The sequence below is a fragment of the Castor canadensis genome, chromosome 16, assembly GCF_047511655.1.
Source record: "Castor canadensis chromosome 16, mCasCan1.hap1v2, whole genome shotgun sequence".
In the NCBI taxonomy this organism is placed as follows: Eukaryota; Metazoa; Chordata; class Mammalia; order Rodentia; family Castoridae; genus Castor; species Castor canadensis.
The window spans coordinates 43,013,287-43,033,514 of NC_133401.1; the positions used below are offsets into that span (position 1 = coordinate 43,013,287).

General features: G+C 45.1%; 1 protein-coding gene across 7 annotated transcripts in view; it reads right to left on the minus strand.

Annotated features, from left to right (window-relative positions):
- The window catches only part of Macroh2a1 (macroH2A.1 histone), a 62,684-nt gene that overhangs the window by 12,628 nt on the left and 29,828 nt on the right, over window positions 1-20,228 (minus strand). For 2 of the 7 annotated variants that reach the window (XM_020180933.2, XM_020180932.2), the window contains exons 4-6: window positions 19,695-19,892; window positions 11,415-11,525; window positions 4,344-4,443 (exon numbers count right to left, since the gene is read on the minus strand). In XM_020180933.2, the coding sequence (XP_020036522.1) occupies window positions 4,344-4,443; window positions 11,415-11,525; window positions 19,695-19,892 (409 nt within the window). Of the gene's footprint in view, window positions 1-2,550; window positions 2,642-4,343; window positions 4,444-10,836; window positions 10,929-11,414; window positions 11,526-19,694; window positions 19,893-20,228 lie in introns of those variants that run through there. The other 5 variants (XM_020180935.2, XM_020180936.2, XM_020180934.2 and 2 more) reach the window with 5 other exon arrangements.

Genomic DNA, 20,228 nt, shown 5'->3' on the forward strand with positions numbered 1-20,228 from the left:
AGTTAAAATACACTTAATGCATTTCTCAAACTTAAAAATTAAACCCTAGGTCACAGGCAATCAACCCAGTCAGGACTTGACTCCTACACACACATATGTATGCACATGTCCATGTAGACACACGTGTACTTTTTAACAAGAAACAGGCCCATTTTCAACTGTGTTGTCAACACTCTTAATGTAAGACTCTTGCTTTTTAGGCTTAACTTCAGGGTTAATCATAAAGCAATTGGCTTATTTGCCCCCAAGCATAAACATGTGTTACTCCCATGAGAACGAGAACATTATTTCATGCTTAGAAAGCAGGCATAAGTATCAGTGTTCAAAACAGCCTAAGCGAAAATTTAGGCTTGGATAAAATGTCAGGCTAAGCCTGTGGTCTATTTCACTGTTAGAAAGAACTTTTGATGGGTAAAAGTTAATCACTGGGGCTAAGCATTCCTGCACTCGAATTCCTTCTTCCAGCAGTCTCGGGACTCAGGAATTCACACCAAAAATGAGAAGTGGAGTGATTACTTCCTAGCTTCCTCTTCTCCCCGATCACACATCAAAGTGGGAGCTGGAACCAATTGAGGCCATACATGAATCTGGTTTGTTGTTTTGGGGTTGCACAAGATATCTGGGGTCAGTACTAGTTTGGAATAGGTCACTGGGCAGAGAAAGCACAGAGGTGGGCTTTGGAAGACTGGGTTCCAGCCTGGCACAATCTTTTCTCTGCTGAGGGTTTTGCTAGCTGTGACCGTGTCAGTGAGTGATGTGTGGCAGGAACTTGGGCCAGTTCCTGGACCTTGGATCCAGGTTGCTTAAGTACTATGGCCCCATGCATGTCAGAGGAAAAGCATTAACATCAACAAGACCAGCCCTGGTTCGAGGACTGGGCTCTTCTAAGGGGTGCTCAGTTGGCTTTGCTGTCACTCCCCAGCTGATAGGGGCCCTGTCTCAAAGCCTCCAGCTCTCCCACTGGCATGGCCAGTCCTGCTGAATACAGTAGATCAGCCAACTTTCTCTTCTCCCTGGGTGTGGGTGAGATACCTTTGCCCAAGGAGCTTCATAATTTCCATGCTGTCCAATGCCCTAAGTGGCACGATGAGCCCAGGCCTTAGTCATTCACAGTTAAAAGAGGGACAAGACCTTTGCTGTTCACTTATTTTTCTCCAATAAGTACTGCCCTTCCATCAAGTTTTCATCAGGTTAAGAAAGGAAGCATCTTTCTCTTATGCTGCCTGTCTTAGAAGCTCTTAAACTCCTCCAAATCTTGTGAAAGGGGCATTTATTTTAATTGGCTACAGCCTGATTTCATTTTGGCCCGACAGACTTGGCAAATCCTGACTTTCCATCCAGTTTGTGTTTCCATACGTGTCCGAAATCCAACAAGGTCTGGAGAGTAATTAGCCCAGAGCAAAGTATCCAGGGGAGACTGAACAGCAGGCTCTGCTAGGGAGCACAGCACAGCACAGTGCTGAGCTATTCACGTCCTGGATCCAGAAACCAGGATGTCCTCATCTCTTCTTCTTTCGAGATGACTGGGTTTGGTGCTTATTAGAAAGTCACCATTTTGACAGTTTGAATCCACTTCTCTCAGGCTCAGCACATCTATAAGTCAAAATCATATGTGCACAAGAGTGAGACAATACAGCAAGTGCCAGGGACTGAACAAGGCACTTCGCTTACATTTCAAGTGATCACTATTATCAGTCAGAAAATGACACCATGGAGGAGTTAAGTGACTCACTTAGATCCCGTAACTTATCATTGCAAGGCTAGGATTCAAGTTCCTCCTAGCTAGTGATGTGTTTTCTCTGCTGTGCTTAGATGCCTCCTCTGACATAAGCCTCTCAGCACACCATGAGAGCCGGACACTGATGCCCACAGGACTCGGCATCTTGCGTGCCCTCTGCCTTGGCCACCCTGAACTACTGAGCACATGGTAGGAAACGCACAGTGGAGTGCCAGACACTGGGGACAGGACAATGTTTCTCAAGAGCTGTCTGAGAATAGCTCATCAAATGGGATGGTTTTCCTGCACCTGCCATCTAAGAACCCTGAGCATGGAAAAGCATTTACAACAGGACCCTTCAGTGCACCTGAGCTGCAAGGCCATTTGTAGGAATGAACATGCTTCTGACATGGAGAGAAGGCAAGTGGGAGGGCACAACCCTGTGTACAGGCAGTTGTGCGTGTCTGTTCTTCAGAGGACACAGGAGTAGTCTTAAAGGCTGCTTGGCCCATCTGGCCATATCCTGCCTGCAGCTGGAATCTTGGAACCCAGTCTCCAGCAAAGCTGTGCCTCGTGAAGCAGGGGAATAAACAATGCTGCTGAGGCAGTTTCCAAACCAGAAGTGCCCACTGGTGAGCTGCGGGATGCACCTAGCTGTCAGCTAGCTATACTACTCCAGTTCACAACCCAGGGATGGGAGGCCTTGGGAAGGTCAGGACAGCTGGAAGTGTGAAATGAATGCAGCCCTGCATAGCTGTCAAAAGGATCAAGCTGTCTGCAGCGGCCGACTGACCATGCACACACACACTCGGCAGCACCCGGCTAGGCATTACCTACTTCACCACCGATGTAGAAGTCAGTGTTTGTCGGGTGAACGACAGCATCACTGTCGATCGAGGCAATGTCAGCCTGTACAACTTGCAACTATAACAGGTAAACAAATGTAGATCAACTGTGTTGGACCGAGACCCACGCACAGGCACATTTACTAATGCCCAATGGCAGGGCTAGCCTACCTGGTCGATTCCAACATATGAGCCCAAGGGGCAATCAGTCCACGCAGTGTGCGCACATGTGGATGGGGGTGAGGACAGGAGGAGGAGGAATATCAAATGTGACATGTTTAAATTAAACATTCAAATGACAAGTCCAAAAAAAGAGAAACACACATGAGATCATTTCCAAAGGTTAAAAGAAAGAAAACAACAAATGCCCCATTTCACTTCTCAAAAGCCTATAAAACTGGCACCCCACTGAGAAGGCTACTAAAACATGGCATCTGCTTTAAAAAAAAAACTGTGGACCATCAGGCCAACCAAAACAACAAGTTTCTCCACGCAGCCTGCAGCAGTCAGCTTATGGCTTTGATTTTCATTCTGTGGCATTCACTATTTTGTCTACCCTTCAAGGGATAACGCCTGAAAACCAAGAAAACAGTATAGTTATGTGAACAGGACTGCCTTTAATCAATTAATTTTGTTTTTATCTTCAATGGACAGCAGATCTTATTTTTATGTATTTTAATATAAAATGTACTTTGGGTAGCATCACTGCTTTTTTAAGTTCATGCCTTTTTTTGTTTTACAGAAAGTATCAGTGTAAGGCAGGTAGAAAACAAATTCAGCAGAGCATTTGTGAGTCCCAATCCCTGTGCCTTTAGTCACTGCTGTGCCCACTTTGTGTGGAGTGGGCCTGGGCTCTGGAAGGAGCAACTCTCCCAGTAAGAAATATGCCATCTGACAAAAAGTGGCCAAAACTTGGTGGGGGCAGGGGGTGGGGTGGCGCTAAAGCCACACAAAATATACATATGCAGTGCTGCCTCTGTGAGCATCTGCAGAGCCTGTGTCCCCTGGCAAGGTTCTCTCTACCCTGAAGAGGACGGGTACTTTCACTGAGCCCCAAGCAGCAAGTTCCTCATCTGAGAAGATGAAACCAGAGGTGAGGCACTTCAGGGGAACTCTCAGCCCTCCCCGGCCAGGAGACACCATGGCCCTGGGGCAGAGTTTCCTCCTTAGGGACACACTCAGAAAGAGGTACTACTCTTCTGCTTAATATCCTCTGGACAAATAATTTATGAAGGTGGCATTTAGTCATATACTGTTTTCACTGTAGAAAAAGCTGAAGAAGTGACAGGAGGTGGTAAATTTGGAGCAAACCAATCTGCTTGTGAATGAAAGACAGCTCAATGACATTAGGATGCAGCTTGCCTTCCTTTTCACACTTTGAGTGTCATTTCTAATCAAGGCTTAAACGGAGAAACTATCATTTTGTTGTTACCTGAAATTTCTCAGCTTTAAAAAAAACAGAAAAACAAAAAACACATGTTTTAAAATTCCCCCCGAGTAACCAGCAGTCAGTCTGATTATTATGGAAGAGAATTTAGACAGCAATATATTTGCAGTCGAGGGGATAGGTGCCAATCATAATGAAACTTATGAGACCTGCTCGGGCTCCAAAATTTGGAGTGGCTTGGAGTAACTATTCAAGGTCTACACTCACACCTCAGTCATGGATTTGGGGAATTGCCTTGATTGTTCTGAAGTCTGGGTAGATGAAAAAGCCTAAATTCTGGGTTCCATAACTTCTCATCTGACAGCTGGTGATGCCGAACCCCGTCCCCAATTACCTAGGTCATCTTTAAGGTCAATGTCAGCATTGGTAGGATTGATTATGGCCTCCACCTCAAAGCCGGCTAAATTACTGATTTCACTGTGAATAAGGTTCAGCTGAAAAGAAAAGCATGAGGTGGGAAATAACAGGAGAGCCGGCAAGTCACAGAGAAGTGAGCCCTGGACACAGATGAGAGCAGTGGACACACTCAGTGCACTGGGCACAAAGGGGAACAGGGAGCCACTGGCTATATGAATCCACTTCGAACAGAAGACTCCAATGCCGCTGGGTGCTGAAAGGAAGCAAGCTAGGCAGTGTTCAGACCTGTGGGTGATGCTTAGGGCAAAAGGAAGCACCAGACTTGCTGGCCTGGGGGAGTAGCTTTCTCTAGAGGAGCTTGTGACCTGGGGGCCAAAGTAAAGCAGCTGTCAGGACCCGGCATCCAAATGCTCAGCAGGCATTTGGGGCACACATCACAGTCTTGTCCTTGAGCACTAAGGCAGTGCAGAAATTCTACCTGGCTCAGTAAACCCCTAGTAGCTCTGCCACTGACTTCCAAGTGGCTATGGATCTTTAGGGCTGTCCCCATCACTGTGACTGCTGGCTGGCTCCCCTGCTCTACTCAGGGGTGCAGAGGAGCAAGAGTGGTCTGTTGCTCAGGAACATCTAGTTTTATGTGCCCAATAGTCACATAATACTGAAGTTCTGATGAAACCCAAGAAGTAGCCAACAGTTCTCCAACAAGACAATGTGCCTTTTAACCATTTTTTACCTCCTTGGTCAGGTTGCTCTGAGGCCCAATGGGTGGCTTGCAATCATTTTCCTTGAATTTTATGCCTTCCTGAACAGCCAGTGACTGCCCCCTTCTGTTGCTACAGCAATCCTTAGCCTCTAAGAGTGCTGGATTTTGCTGATAGAGGAGCCTAGTGTTGTTGTCTTGGCCCTACCTTTCCACCTCCTCTTTAGGTACTTATGCCTGTAGGTGGCTTGCAGGTGCACACTATCTTGTAATGAAGTTGCTCATTCTTCAGTGACATATTCCTAATAGCTGCAGTAAAGTGTAATTAATGCCTCACCAGCTCCAGAGGAGCTGGTGCCCAAACCTACTGTGATCCAGGCTGTGGCCTGCAAGGCACAGTGAAGCAGAAGCCCTCATTCCAGCATTCACTTGGAGGAGGGGGCTGTGTGCAGGTGCTGGGTAGGATAGCTCCTGGCAAATGAGCTCTGAACTGCTGAATTTCTGGGGGCAACCATTTTGTTGAAAAGAAAACCAAGCAAAACACCTGACACACTGTAAGCGTGAGAAATATAAACCCGTACTTCTGATGGTTAAAGGGAGCAAGATTCTCAAAAAAGGGACCTACTTAGGCTAAAAGTCAGTCTTTGGGAAAAAGCAGCTGTAGAAGTAAGTCTGGTCATATAGCCAAGGAAAGACTTGGAGAAGGCGGACTAGTTTTTTTCACTTGGACTTTCTGGGTTATTGTTCCTAGCAACACAGGATGATTTGGGGTCCATTCACATCTCTGAAGCTAAAAGGAAGCCCAGTGGGGGAATCTCAGGCATTGAGGCTCTCAGTAGCTCAGGCCCTGGAGCCAGGATAGGGGAAGAGAGACAGTGGGCAAAGAGCCACAGCCTGACAGCTGCCCTCAGAGAGAAGGGGTGTGCCTAGGTATGGGCAGGGTGGTGATAATTATAGTATGGCAAGTGAGCACTCAGGATTTAGAACAAGGCTAGCAATTTACTGTATATTTACTACTGCATTTGGCCAAGAAAATGCTGTTTATAAAGATTCAAACTAAGACATACTCCCTTGTACCCACAAAACAAAAACAAAAAAACTCCACACTGTGTGGAGGCAGGAAGCTAGTGAGAAGGGAAGGCAAAGGGAAAAATAGAAATGTTTCGTTTGGTGTGGTATGGATGGATATATTTTTAAGTATACATCTACAGGATTCTTTTATGTTGAAAACCCATGAATGCTCAATCCTTAAAATTCATATAATCTTTTTCCAATTGTATAGATCTGGGTTTGCATTCAGCCATGCCTCATTGGAGAGGCAGCTATTGTTATGGACACTGATTCTACTAGCCAGGAAGGTCCCAGTGGCCTGCCTCTGACTATCCTGGGGACAACCACCCTCTTGTCTAGGGGAATGGACTCTGGGGAAAACTGTGGGTGTCTGGCTTTGCTGAAGGGAGGGAGTAAGCTAAAAACAGAACTCAGTTCCTTGGAAATTTCCCAGCTCTCTCTGCACTCATCGCCTTCCCTTCTGACCAAAGGCAGGCCTGCGCTGGAAGCACAGATCACCATACCTCAGGGAGCTACATACTGCTTAGCACTGGGAATTGCTAGCCAACCAAGTTCCGTTTTGTTCTCACCACATCTAGAGTTGAGATTGTCCAACTGTGCTCTGCTATGCACTACGGTTTTGCAGAAGTGTTCAAATTGTGGGACTAAGCTACAAAGTAGTTTTGCTACCATAAATATGTATGCAAATATGAATTTTTAAAAAGTCCTGTGTATGCTTTGGGATGGGGGTGGGGTTGTGAGGTGTGGAGGTTCAGGCACTTTGGAAAGAAAAATGGATAATCAATTTGGCTTGGGTAGGTTGGACCAGTGGGCAGAGGCCAGGAGTAAGATGATCATAAACAAAGACAGTAGCTCACCTAGACAAGAGAAGAAAACCCATGAGCACAAGGCACAAACAGGCTATGTATGTACAAGCCTGGAAAGGATCCCACAGTCCAGTTCACACGTGAATGGGAGTGACAGGACCAAGACAGACACCCGGTCATAGGAGACTGACCCTCAGCCAAAGGGCATGTGGCCACAGAAGCGCAGGGCACAGGAGGGGTACCTGTGGGCCACAAATCAGATTTCTGAGGAACTATGAAAATCCCCAAGGACAGTATTATTTTCCAGGAATGAGGATCATTAATGGTTGTAGAGTTTGAACTATCACTGAGAAAGATGGAAAATTCAAGTTTTAAACCATGGCACGGGGGTAACTTAAAGCAGCCGTAAAGATTGGTGCCCAATGGACAGAGTGGTCACAGGGGGTTACCAATTAGAGTAGAAGGACATCCCTTTGGCTGTAGAGTTGGAAGAAAGGGACTTAGCCCAGCAAACTTGGAGACCCCTTCCACCACTAGGGTCTCATTATCTCAGATGGCTCTGCTTTGGCCAGTCTGTAACATCTGTTGGACCCTTTCCTATAGTGGTTATATCCACACTAACACTGAATATCAGACATCTTCAGATGGAACTCTGAGATGAATACTCCCCCCACCCCCCCATCATAGCAGGCTAATGGAAATAACAGAGCTTAGAAATTGAGCCTCTGGCCTGATGTAGATCTCAGTGGCTTAGAGCCAACCTGGCCTTACTGGGAAGCTGGAACACACAACATGGGGTAGGTCAGGAGACAGTCTGTCAACTGAGGTCAAGGAAGAAACCAGTGGCCTGGAGCTGCTGGATGGACACACAGTCTTGCCTTGACCTGATCTATTTGGCTACAAGAAATAGTACAATCCTTTTATCAAAAAAGAAAATACAGTATAATTAAAAAAAATCAATTTCAGGAAATTAAAATGATTGTTAAAGATAATTTGAACTATATGTTAAGTCTAGCTGTAATTGTCAAATGTTGGTGTCCTTCAAAGACAAGCTAGGGGGACTGGCTAGTCTCATTTCCCTGAGCTAGACATATAAAGTCTTTTCCTGTCCCCAAAGTCTACTTCCTCTAGGTGGAGTGGAAAGGGAGGTGTCTTCCATAGAATTCTTTCTAAATTTCCATGAGAACTATGCTTTCCATGGGACCCACCCAGAGGTTCATTTCTGCTCTCACATCTGTGCTAAGCTATTCCCCACCTACATGCTTCCCCAGCCTAAATTTCTCCAGAGACTTTGGGGCTGGCAATGGCATCTGGTGGGTTTCTGGCTAGAAAGTGCCTTGGAAGGACCAGGACTGGCATGGGCCCTGCTGGAGACCCAGTAGCTGAGCCGCTCTCCAGGGCTCCATCGGGTTCCTAATCTACATCAGAGGCCAGGCTTCAGCTAGAATGGTGGGAAGGGGCAAATGACCACCCCCCTCCTTACAGCTTTCCTGCCCTAGAAGGGGACATGGATCAGATGGAGAAAAACCCTGATACCCAACATCTGCCTGCCTTCAATGGTCTCCAGTATGGGAACCAGGATCCCGAGCATTTGGGAGGTAAGGAGGTTCACTCACACCCTCCTCAGACTGCTTCCCAACTGCTTTAAATAATACTGACTTGTACTACCACTGACAAGATTTACAGATATACACATTGGAAGTAAAACCATCAGGTTTTAAAACCTCTGAAAAAAGGCTGCAAATCTCACTTGAACCACAAAGCAAAAACATTTAGATGATTCATGTTCACAGCACTGTTTTTTAAAACAACTCAACAATGTGTGTGAACACTGGGTAAATCGTAATGGGGGTGATTACTCCAGAGACTTCAGTCTGTGAACAACATCATTAACAACAACAATTAGATCCCAGGCTCCTAAGCCTCAGCCAGTTCCTCCTGTGAGTAGCTTAGCAACCACGCCTTACAGGGCTGTAGTGAACACAATATCACCTTTCTCCACCAGCTTGCTTGCAATATGCAAGCGCTGGTTTCACTGTCACAGATGGAAAAATAAGGCTCACAGAACACAGGGTTCCAGTCATCATTCTAAAGTACCCTTTTGAAACATTTCCTAAAATCCAAATCTAAATTAATGTCTGCAATAATAACACCTTAAATGTGCTTTGCATAACATTTTATGTTTGTCAGTTTTATGACTCTTGCCCCCTCACACTACATGTTATGCTTTTCACCTGACAGTAATAGCCAAAAAGGGACCAGAAAGTATGGCTTCAGAATGATGCTCTGAACTAGAAACACTCCATCTCAAACTGCAGGAATGGATGGTTCGAAAGGACAGTGGTTGGCATGGACACTTCCCCAGGCCCAGCACTGGTGCCCAGGCTCCCTTGGGATGCTTCTGAGTAGCCACATCGGGAAAGATGCATTTTACTCTGCAGTGATTCTGGGGACTTCTGAGGTATGTGCATCTTGGCTTATCATGTATGCACATTTAACAGGAAGGGCAGTTTCACAGAAGCCAAAAGAATGAGGTGTATGACATGGGACAGAAGGCTGGTGAACTGTCTGGGTCAGCATTCAGCATTCTCTTACAGCTGACCATTTGAAATGGCTCCAGCTCAATCAATCTGCACCAAAAGTCAAGACTGCAAGCAGGCACATTAGTTTCAAAGTCCAGTCCACTGCTTTCATTCTCATCAGATGATGTGCCTGTACATTTTCTATGGCTTTTTGGACCCTGTTCTCCATCCCTGAGCAGGGTATAGTCAGTATTAGCCAGATTTGTAGTTTTTTGATTCCTGGGACACCTGTCCTGAGGCTGGAGACCAGGAGCACCCGAAAGGGAGGAAAGCTGTTAGGTGCCCAGCTCTGCAAGAGTAAGCAAGATATCCAATGCCTTTACCAGGGCACCAGGCTATAGAACCTAGACGTGGACCTGATCCCATTTCTTTCTAAAGAGCCAAGGAACAAAAAGGGGCATCCCCATTTGCACATGGGCATGTGTTTTATATATATATATAGCTCAGTGCACCTATTTAGAACTGTGTGAGTTTTTTCAGCGAGGAGGATGTGGATTCTATCTGAGGCTGAATCTAGGGTGGCAGCAGAAGGAAGCTAGAAGACAGGGAAGGGAGAGGCCATTGTGGAAGCGCCCAAAGGCAGGGTGGGGAGGAATGACAGTGGCCCCAGGGGCTGAACTGTGCTACCTGCTTAATAGGCCTCCCAGGCCTGGCTAATGGCTGCCTTAGGGATGTAGAACATATTGCAGCTAAGTCCTAAAGTAGCAAGGAGTTTTCACACATTAGTTCCAACTGAAGCAATTTGGATGACAGGGCACATTAACTTTCGATATATTACCCGAAGGACATGTTAAAGGGTGTGAAAATAGACCCAGGTGGTTGCCTTCACTGCCAAGTTGAGATTTTTTTTTTAAATGAAAAAAAAAAATTTAAACAAAAAACTTTAAAGCCCCAGACCTTAAGATGACAACTAGAGCTGCTTTTTTTTCTTTTGAAAAATGCACACAAAATACAGATAATGGTTATAGAATGTAAACAGCAATGGTTAGATTCTGGAACACAGAGTCCACCACAGGAATTGCATCATGGGAGATTGAGTGCAATTAGTGACAGGAAGGGAAGGGCTGGGGGGAAAATTTGCAATGATGTAAGCAAAAGAACTGTGTCACTGTGGTGCAAAAGGAAATAGACAGTGAGGATCTAAAAATGATGCAGCTTCTGAACCAAGTTGTTACCGCCTTTAAACAAATTTACATGCAAGGTCAAATTCAGTCCTTTAATTTGTTAAGGTAGGATTAAAAAATTAAGAAAGCTCCCCACCCCCTTTTTGGTATCAGTAGAGAAATATTAATTAACTCTCATTTTCAGGTCTTAAAAGCCTTTGCATCATTTTTATTTTCAATAAGAGTGAATCGTCTTTTACAAAATCATGACGTCCTGGCAAAGGTGCATCACTGGGGCAGCTGAAAATATATTGCCCATGGTTAAAACAAACAAACAACTGGCGTTAAGAGTCGTCTGGTGGTTCAGTGAAGAAACCCCTGGTGCACCCATTAGTCTGTCTGAAAACAATCAGCCCCCTGGATGGGATCAGGGGATCTCCCTTCAGTGCTCCCCAGGAGGCTGCCTGCTACATCTATTCCTGTGTATGACCTGGTTTTCTGACGACCAGGCTGTCCCCACAGAAGGGAGACCCCAGGCTGAGCCTAAGGGTCTCAATACCCCACGGGAGCCTCCTGCCTTCTTTTCCACCTGCCAGAGCTCCTAGCCCCAGCTTTGTTGTCTTCTCAGCACCTGGCCCTTCCTAGGTCACTCCCAACGCCCCCTGCTGCTCCGTCTACCCACTGGGCCAGGAGTGGTCCCCAGGAATCCCAGCCTTACAGGGGAGGTGGCCCATGTCCTCTGTCCTGGGGGACCCTGAAGTAAGCCAGGGCTGCATGTCTGCCTACCTTCTGGCCGAGGAAAAGGCTCTTGGTGGAGAGGACTGTGAAGCCATCAGCGGGTGTGCCTTCAGTCGTGCTGTCTGCACTGGCTGCCTTGCTGACTTCTCCCTGTTTCTTCTTGCACAAAGAAAAGAGTCAGAAAATGGGCTGTGCAGCAGGGGCCACAAAAAAAGCCTGTTAGAGGCTTTTCTAACAGGGAGGCCACTGCAGGCCTCACCAATGACACTGGTGAGAACCCAGAAAATGAAATCACAACCCTGGGCATTTCTCACAGTAGAGGCTGCTGACTTATTGTGCCGGCCAAGAATTCCTTGAAGAGTATTAAAGTGTACATTTTTTATTGCTTTATAATCTTAAAAAAGGCTAAAGGTAAAACTTCATTTACCGTGATAATTTACAATAGAACCATTTTCATTAATTCAGACCAAGTAAATGTCTCTTCATTCAGCGTCTTCAAGTGTCTTTCCTTTCTAGACATTTGCACACCACTCAAGCTTAAGAAGAAAATAAACTGTTTTAGCTCACTAGTTCTTAAAAAGCCAAACAAGCAGACCAAGGACTGCAACCCTCCAGCCTTTCCCACCCTAAAAGGGAGGCCCTCTTCAGATTTCCTGCATAAAGCCAGCAGAGGAGGAGGATGCATGCAGTGCTGTCGCCGTGCCCACCCCACAATGGCACACTCTTGAGCCTCTTCCCAGTTTCATTTAGACTGAAGTATGTGTGTCCCAGAGTTCCTTGAGGGCCTTCTAAGAGACACACGGCCCAGATCCTTAGCTTCCTTAGACCTCCACCTGCACCTGAGCTGCCCTAAGAAGGATCTACACCTAAGGCTAAGGTGAAACCTGGATTCCCTTCATAACCACCCTCCTACCACTGCCCAAAAAGTGCCAGTAGTGTGCGCACCCTGGGGGTAGGTACACATGTTTTTTTGCAGACTTCTGCTAAGGATGAAGCCTGTAATAGAGGTAGATATCTAGTTCTTTGAGGACTTCCTGTATTCTGCCATTGTGGAGTAAGGACAGTGGGAATGAGGGCGATTTTTGTTTAGACTTCACCTTTTCCCTTCCCCCAATTATCAAAAAGTATATTACTCCCAAGGCGGGGCCCTGTGGGAGCAAATTAAGACTGAAGGGGTGGCTAGAGTGTAGCTCAGTGATAACAGCATCTGTTTAGCATGTACAGGCTCTGGGTTTGAACCCCAGCACAAAAAAAAGGGGTGGGAGAAAAATTACAGATGGCCATGCCTTCCAGAAGGATAAGCCTGGACAATAAACCCAGGGGAATGCCTGTGCCCTATCCATTTACCTATGCAGGATTCAGATTTATTAGCATTAGTATATTAGCATTAGTATATTAGCAGTTTTGCTTGCAGTGAAAAATAATATCTAATTTTGCTGATGGCTTTAACAATAAGGACTGTTTTGACAAACAGACTACATACCTAACACTTTCTGTAAATTAAATGAGCTAAATTTGAGCTTCAAGGTTTTAATGAATTAAATCTGAAGCCCCAAGGTTTTTATTTTTTTATCAAGAAATATGGTACTGTCAAATATATTTTATAACTATTTTGATTTTCCTAATCAAATTCCTACTTGATATTTTCCTAATACTTTGAGTGTATCAGAGCTCATGCATGAAAGAGAAAAAGGTCTAATCAAGAATTACATGACACTTAGAGGTGGAGGAGTGGGGGTGAGAGGGAGAGATGACCCAGACATTGTATGCACATATGAATAAAAGGAAAAAAAATAATGGGATCGATTAAAGGACAAATTCTGCAGTACATTAAAAATCTAGATGTACTGACATGGTTTATAATCCATGCCCGCCATCACTATTCTTGTAGTTACTAAAGGAATTGAAGTTTCGAAATAGTAAAAAAAAAAAAAAATTACATGGCAAGTCTTAATAAGCCTTTTTTGATATACTTTCCAAGAACTGAGAAAGGAAAAGGCTAAGTCAGTTGTTTTTCAGTTCCATACTTTCAACAAAACTGGAAAAATACCTACTTAACAGCTGAGGGAACACTGAAAACCAGATTGATGGAGTTTAGTTAATGGTGACATACCACTGTTAGTTGCTTAGTGGTGAACATGTGTACCATGTGGTAGTGTAGGACATTAACAAAAGAGAAACTAGGTGAGAATTACCGAAGACCTCTCTGTATAGCCTTGTAACAGTTCTGTAAAATCTATTCTAAAAATGTTTCTCACACAAATTGATGATAGATTACACAGAACTGCTGGCATATCAGAAAGTACAGATGACTGAGTAATGTTGGTAAAACAACTCATTTCATTTTCATATAATTACATGAATGAACATTTTTCCAGCTACTTGTATCAATAAATAAAAGATGCTGAAGCTTGTTTCACCTCAGAATATTTGAACTAACTGGGGGAAAAAATCTATCTCATTTCATTAGAAAATGCTCTTCCAAGAAAATTTTACTTTTCTCTAACTTATTAAAATTTGTAATGCACTTGTTGGTTGATTAAGTGTGCATCAAGTGTGTTAACTAGCCAGTCTTGGGGAACCTATATCCTTTAATGCATTCACATAAGGTCACAAGGATTGTTTTCAAAATACATTGAAATTTACACACATTGTTTTATTGCAGCAATAACTAAAAAACTAAGCATAAAATATTATCTTGGAATGGAATTTTGTGGGGAAGTGAAAGGGAAATAAGTATAAAGGAATGTAAATTTCCAACTGTTAAAAAGAACTTTTAAAAACTTTGTATATTGAATCAGAGTATTTAGATTCTATTGGATACATTTAAACAAGTGATGAAACTTTTTAAATGTTTGCAGCATGCCAAAAATAAAAGCAAAGCTGTCAAATATGAAATGTGTGTAATACAAAGAAAGATTTAAAAATTCTCTCAGGAGGTATGCAAGCCAAGTTTGAAAGCCACTATGTCCCCCACTGCAACAAGATGCATACAGAGTGCCCAGTAAATGGTGAGGGATGAGGTGTTTATACCAGGAGACAAGCAGGGAAGGATTCAGCGCTTTCTCACTGGGTTTTAAGAGGTGAGAAAGCCCTGTCTGATAGCATTTAGTATCTAGCAGTCAGACCTGATTTCAATGGACACAGACAGGCAATGGAACTCACCAAGCAGCCGCCCCCTGTAGAGCCAGGTTTTAGGACCTAAGCTACAATAATGCTGGTGGTTTTCAGCAGTGATCCATTAAAGCTGTTGCTCCCACTCACCCAGCAGTGGTGACTCTGTCCCATCAGAACAGGGGGTTTTGGCTAAGGAAGTGGTCCATGGACATGCAAGGGAAAGTATGTTTGAGCTCTGACATGCTGCACTCGAGTCCTGGCTCTGCTGCTTGACATTGGGTAAACTGTTCACTTCACTTTCCCTAAGCCTTAGATTCCTCACCTGGATAATATGACTGAGCTGAGGAAGGATTAAATGAGTGACCAGGAGAAAACAGCCAAGTGCTGAATAGAGGACAAGCAAGCCTTCCCTTCAAGGTTCTCATGGGAGGCTGGGGATGATTGCAGTCAGCATAGTTGTCCTGCAAGGAGCTACTGCATTCAAATCATTAACTGTGTCTAAGTTTTCATAAAGCTTATTGTCTGCAGTTATGTCCCTTCTTAGCTTTTTGGAATTAAAATGTCCTTTCTTTTATGAAGGAGTGATACTAGGTAGTAGATTCTTTTCATATTCCAGCTTGGGAGGGAACACTGTGCAATCCCATCAAACTCCCAAATGATTGACTTTTTAGAATTTAATAGTTCTGCACAAACGCAAAGGTACTCATGTATTGAACATGCAAGCAGCTGTTCTGAGCAGAAAACCTGAATGTCAGAGTCAGCTTGAAGCCTTATTAAAGAAACTGTAGAACTGAATGTACAAAAGGACCAAGGCAAAACCATCATCTCAAGTTCACCTACGCCTCATCTGTCTCCTCCACTCATGTTGGAGCAGAACTTCGTTAGAAGACCAGCAGAATTCCATCAGGATGGCAGCTCCTCAAAGGAAACAGTTCTTTTGGCCTTCCTTATCAGAACATTAATCACTTAATTTGCAGTTTAGATATTTACTCCTAAGAAAAGAGGCATGCTACCAAAAACATCTTGGGCTTTTGCCAGGCAGAGGGGTGAGCACATTTTCATGACTCAGCAGGGTGGTCTGCACGTGGGAGTGGGGTAGGTTCGGGATGCTGCAGGTTTTTCAACCAAATTGTTGGTAAAAATGATCTTAGAGATCCCCTAGAAATTATCCACTGTTTCTTAGTAAACACTCTGATGCGACCTTAACCCTAAGGATTGGGGCATAATGCCTTCCTTGAGTCTCTGGTATTTTATTTTATGCCCTGAAAACCTTATCTTAAGGCTTTCCCCACTGCCAGTCATGTGGTGTTCATGCTACAGAAACATTAGAGACTCCACAGGCAAATCCTGTTTCTGGAAGGAACCAGGCATGTTCCCACCTCAAGGCCACTTGCTGTCATCGCTCTGCTAGGACCTCTCTGCTCTCAGGCAATTGAAGGACCTAATGCCTTACTCCACCAGATCTCTGCTCAAGTATCACTTTACAAGAGTGGCCTCACCTGACCACCTTTGTAAAGTAGCACTGCCTATGCCATCGCACTCTTTATTTCTGTCACATCCCGTGCTCTCTCCTATTCTAATGCACCTGCAGTCCTCACTGAGCAGCGACTATGTTCACTGCTGTACCTATCTGCTAAAAGCAGTACTTTGCCTATAAATACTGACAAATCAACATTTTTCCTTAAGCAGTTCACTATCAAACACTAAAAGAATGAGGCAGCTTTTGAAATTTCCGAATGGGGCTGAAATACTCTGAGTAACAGGCTTCAAGGTTACAAATACACTCACACAAGAACACAGAGGCCTTCAAGGTTACCAATACACTCACACAAGAACACAGAGACAAGTACTGCTTATCAGAATGAATGCCAGAAGTAAAGTCCATTCCTAGAGGACTGGCTGTATGGCTGTCACCTATGATGAGGGCACCTATAGGCATCCTATGAGGTAGCACAGTGTCCCTGCAGAGACAGGTGAGAACTGTCACAGTAAAAGCAGCCCCAGCTCTGCCATGCCCAACTGTTCCAAGCACTTCACATGAATTCCCGTGTAAGTCTCACAACCACCCTGGGTTATACTTCCATTTTACAGACTAGGGAAGTTAAGTAGCATGCCAAGGCCACACAGCTATTCAAATACAAACTGGAAGAATTCAAATACAAAGATAGGTGGCTGACCACACCACACGGCCAAACTGACGTGATTTATATTTTTAACAAATAGGATGGAGAAGGATTTGTATATCTATGTACTTGTATACGTAGAGACTTTCTGAAAAGAAAAACTCCTGATGAGTTTTTGTAGTGTCCAAACACTTAACACATGTTACCCATGTGAAAACACAGTGTGTGCTATGTGTAGTCACTGAATTCTAAGGCTTGAATGGACTCAGTCATTTTATGGGCTAGGGGTAAACTGAGGCACAGAGAGGGAACAGACTTGCCTGAGGCCACCCAAATAGGAAGGAGGAGCTGCTAGGCACAGCCAGGGCTCTGGACTTAGCCCCAGAAGGGGTCTGTTGCCTTCTCTAACTGTTCCCACTGTAGCTGACTCAGCTGTCGCAACTGGAGATTTTCAAAACCTTCACATTACATAGAACTGAGGAGTAAATTATGATTTGGAATTCGAGTGTTGACATTTGAAAAATACCAACTCCCTTTCACTGCAAGTGCTTTAACATGTTACTGAGGCTTCTCTGCGTGTCTCTGGAAAGGTTATTTTCAGAACATTCCACTTAAACCTGGAGATACAGGGTTCTCCGTTGTTTCTGGGAGCTGACACCACAATTTACATTAAACAAATGTTTTGAAAATTAGCTGTTCACGGTTCCAATTTCAGCTTTCCCCAGGGTTTTATGTTAGCCAAATACTGGTACAGTAAGCAGACAATGTGTTTTATTGTGTGGAAGAAAACCAGACCACCATCACAGACTTCCTGCTTTTGTAATCAAGGGAAACGTTGAGTGTTCGAGTGGTTATTGGCATACGGTTATTAGAAACCAAATATAGTTACTAGAGCTACACACACGCACACACAGCTTCAAGTCCAAAAAGAAAGAAAAAGAATTCCTGGTATTTGGTAAACTGGGAAGTTTAGGAAGTCATGGGCAACCTCTACTTAGGGGAAGACTAGGGCCAGAAGCAACAACATTTAGCCTCGGTTTGCTACAGACACTGGCGTTGGAGAGGAGAGATATACTCAAATATCATGGAAGAGGCTTGGGATGCAGTCAGATCAGGGCCAAGTCCAATGCATGATTCTGCCTCTGCTGGTCCCAAACACCAAGAGCCCAGGGTTCTACTCTGAAATCAGCTAGGCCCCCAGGGGCCATTTGCAAGAAAGATGGCTTTGCTATCTTGTGTCTTTTTTAACATTTAAAAGAGCTGCAAAGGTACTTTGCCCTGCCTTTCCTCTCTGCCCCTCCTCCCAACTGCAAATGTGAGAAGCGGGAAGAGAACCTTTCAATCTGCTCATTTTCTAGTTGGCAGGAATGAATTGGGGAGCAGTTTGTGAAGTTCCTGCCTGCTGCCCCAGCCTCCTCCAGGACTCATGAACTAGGTGGAATGCAAGTGTCTGGAAATAACACACAGGCTGCTCTTCAAGACCATGTTTTCCTCTCCCAAAAGATGGAGTGATTCTGAGCCTGGGAAGGTGGGTGGCACACTGGCAAAAGGGATTTAGATTCCGTTTTCAGGGGAGTGTTTTTTGCAATCAAGGAGGGCATGTAAGGAAATACAGCATCTTCCACTTCAACTAAAGGTTATTGCAAAACCATGTGAATGCTTGGGGATGTTCAAACGAAGTGCCCCTTTTGTCAGCTGACAGTGGAGTCTGTGATCAAAAGACTTCTAAATTATTTGTGTCCCGCGGGAACAATCCATAGCAAGATGTGTGGGTGTAAATGGGGTTTATTAAAAGTTTGGGAAGGGAAATACAAAAGCGAGCATGGGAGGGCCCAGGTGGAAGTTGGAGGTTGAAGGCATGTCTCTCTTAGGTGCTTTTAAAAAAAAAAAACCTATGCTAACCCATGGGAAGGGCAGAACCAGGAGATTCTCATTCAACAATCAATGATTAGGGAGGGGAATGGGTGGTTCCCAGGCCAGGTGACCCCGAGCACGGTTAATCTGAGATGTAGTATTTTTTCTATGAGTCCCAAACTATCCCTAATTCTAGTCTGCCTCACCCCAGGCTCCAAGGAAGGACCCTGTTAGCAGGCCAGGAGCATCTCAGCTTACCTGGTCATGACCCCTCAAAGTCTTTCCTGAACGGTGTCCCACTGTCCCAGCCATGTCAGAGCATCTGAGTGCATGTGAGAGAACTTTCAAAGGCCATATCATCAGATTCCACGAGCCCCTTGCAAGGACTTCTAATGAGGTCCTTCCAAGATAAAGGTCACCTTCTACCAGACATAATTTCCTCCTAGTCCACCTGGAGGCCAGAAGGAAGACCCTTCAGGCGATGCCCAAGGGCAGGGTTCACACATCAAGATTCCACTTTATTAAAGACAAAGCTTTGATAGCATGACTCTTGTGTGTTGACCCTGGAGGCTGTGACAATAGCTGATAGTCAGGGCACAGCAAGGAAAGAACAAAGAACTGTTCCAGCTGCCTTGCAGTCTCCTGCCCGAGTTCAGGCAGATGAGCTGGGTGCTGTGCCCCACACTTCGAGGGTCAGGCTTAGGATCTGCTGGCCCTTCCCACCCAACATTTGGTCACACTAATGAGGTTTCTTCACAAAAGGACCAGCACTTAGAACTCAGCCTCAGTTCACACTAGGTCTATAAGGAATTGCCTGAATAATATCTCTCCCCCTCCTCTGAGGCATACATTCTAAAAGGGGAAATGGCAGAAGGAGGACATGCAGCCATGGTAACACAGCAAGAGTTCTGCTGCTGAGCATCCAGGCACATGGGCAGCCAGCCCAGCTGAGCAGGACTGGATGGTGGCTGTCCCCTGTCACAGGGAAGCTCCTCCCACAGCCAGTGCATCTCTAGGGTTGTCACCCACCTCCCTGCAAGCCTGTTGTCCTCCAAGCTTTTCCACAGGGGTCAGTCCTCTAGTTGTATCTAGGTCTGGAGAGCCTCCTGATTGGCCACTTGTGCTGGATATGTCCCTCCCTCAAGCCCCACACCCATCAGTGGGATTGATTACAATTGCATTTGTCTGTACCTCCTCCCTGCCCCATGCTACACATCCCTGTCAGATCACATACCTTGGATTTCCGGGCCCCTTTCTTTCCTCCTGCTTTCTTAGACACAGGCTTCTTCTGAGATGGAGACTTGGCCTTTTTGGCTGGGGGTGGTGTGATGATGGCTTCCAACTTTCCTTTGGATCCTCGCTTCTTTGCTAGCAACTCAGGGTGGATGTTTGGTAACACACCCCCACTGGCTATGGTGACTCCTTTTAGCAGCTTGCAGGAAAACCAAATTAACAGATGGTGAGTCAGCCCACCCTGCTCCTGGCCTTTGAGAAGTCAGCCCTGTCCACGCATGCTTCTGCTCTTGGTTAGTACAGCTCCTGCCTCTGTGGCTTCTATAAGGAAGCTGATGGAACTCAAGCCCACTATAGGTGTCAAGTCCGCGGAGCTCCTCATTCAGATGGAATTTAGAGCATATCATTCCCCCTGGGACAGCCAAACACCTTATTTCATTCTCCTCCCCCATCCCACCCCCAATGAAGCTTTGAGGGAAAACTGCTATGGGAAGCAGAGAAGCTGCTCATAGTCCCAAATGCAGTCTATACCTTG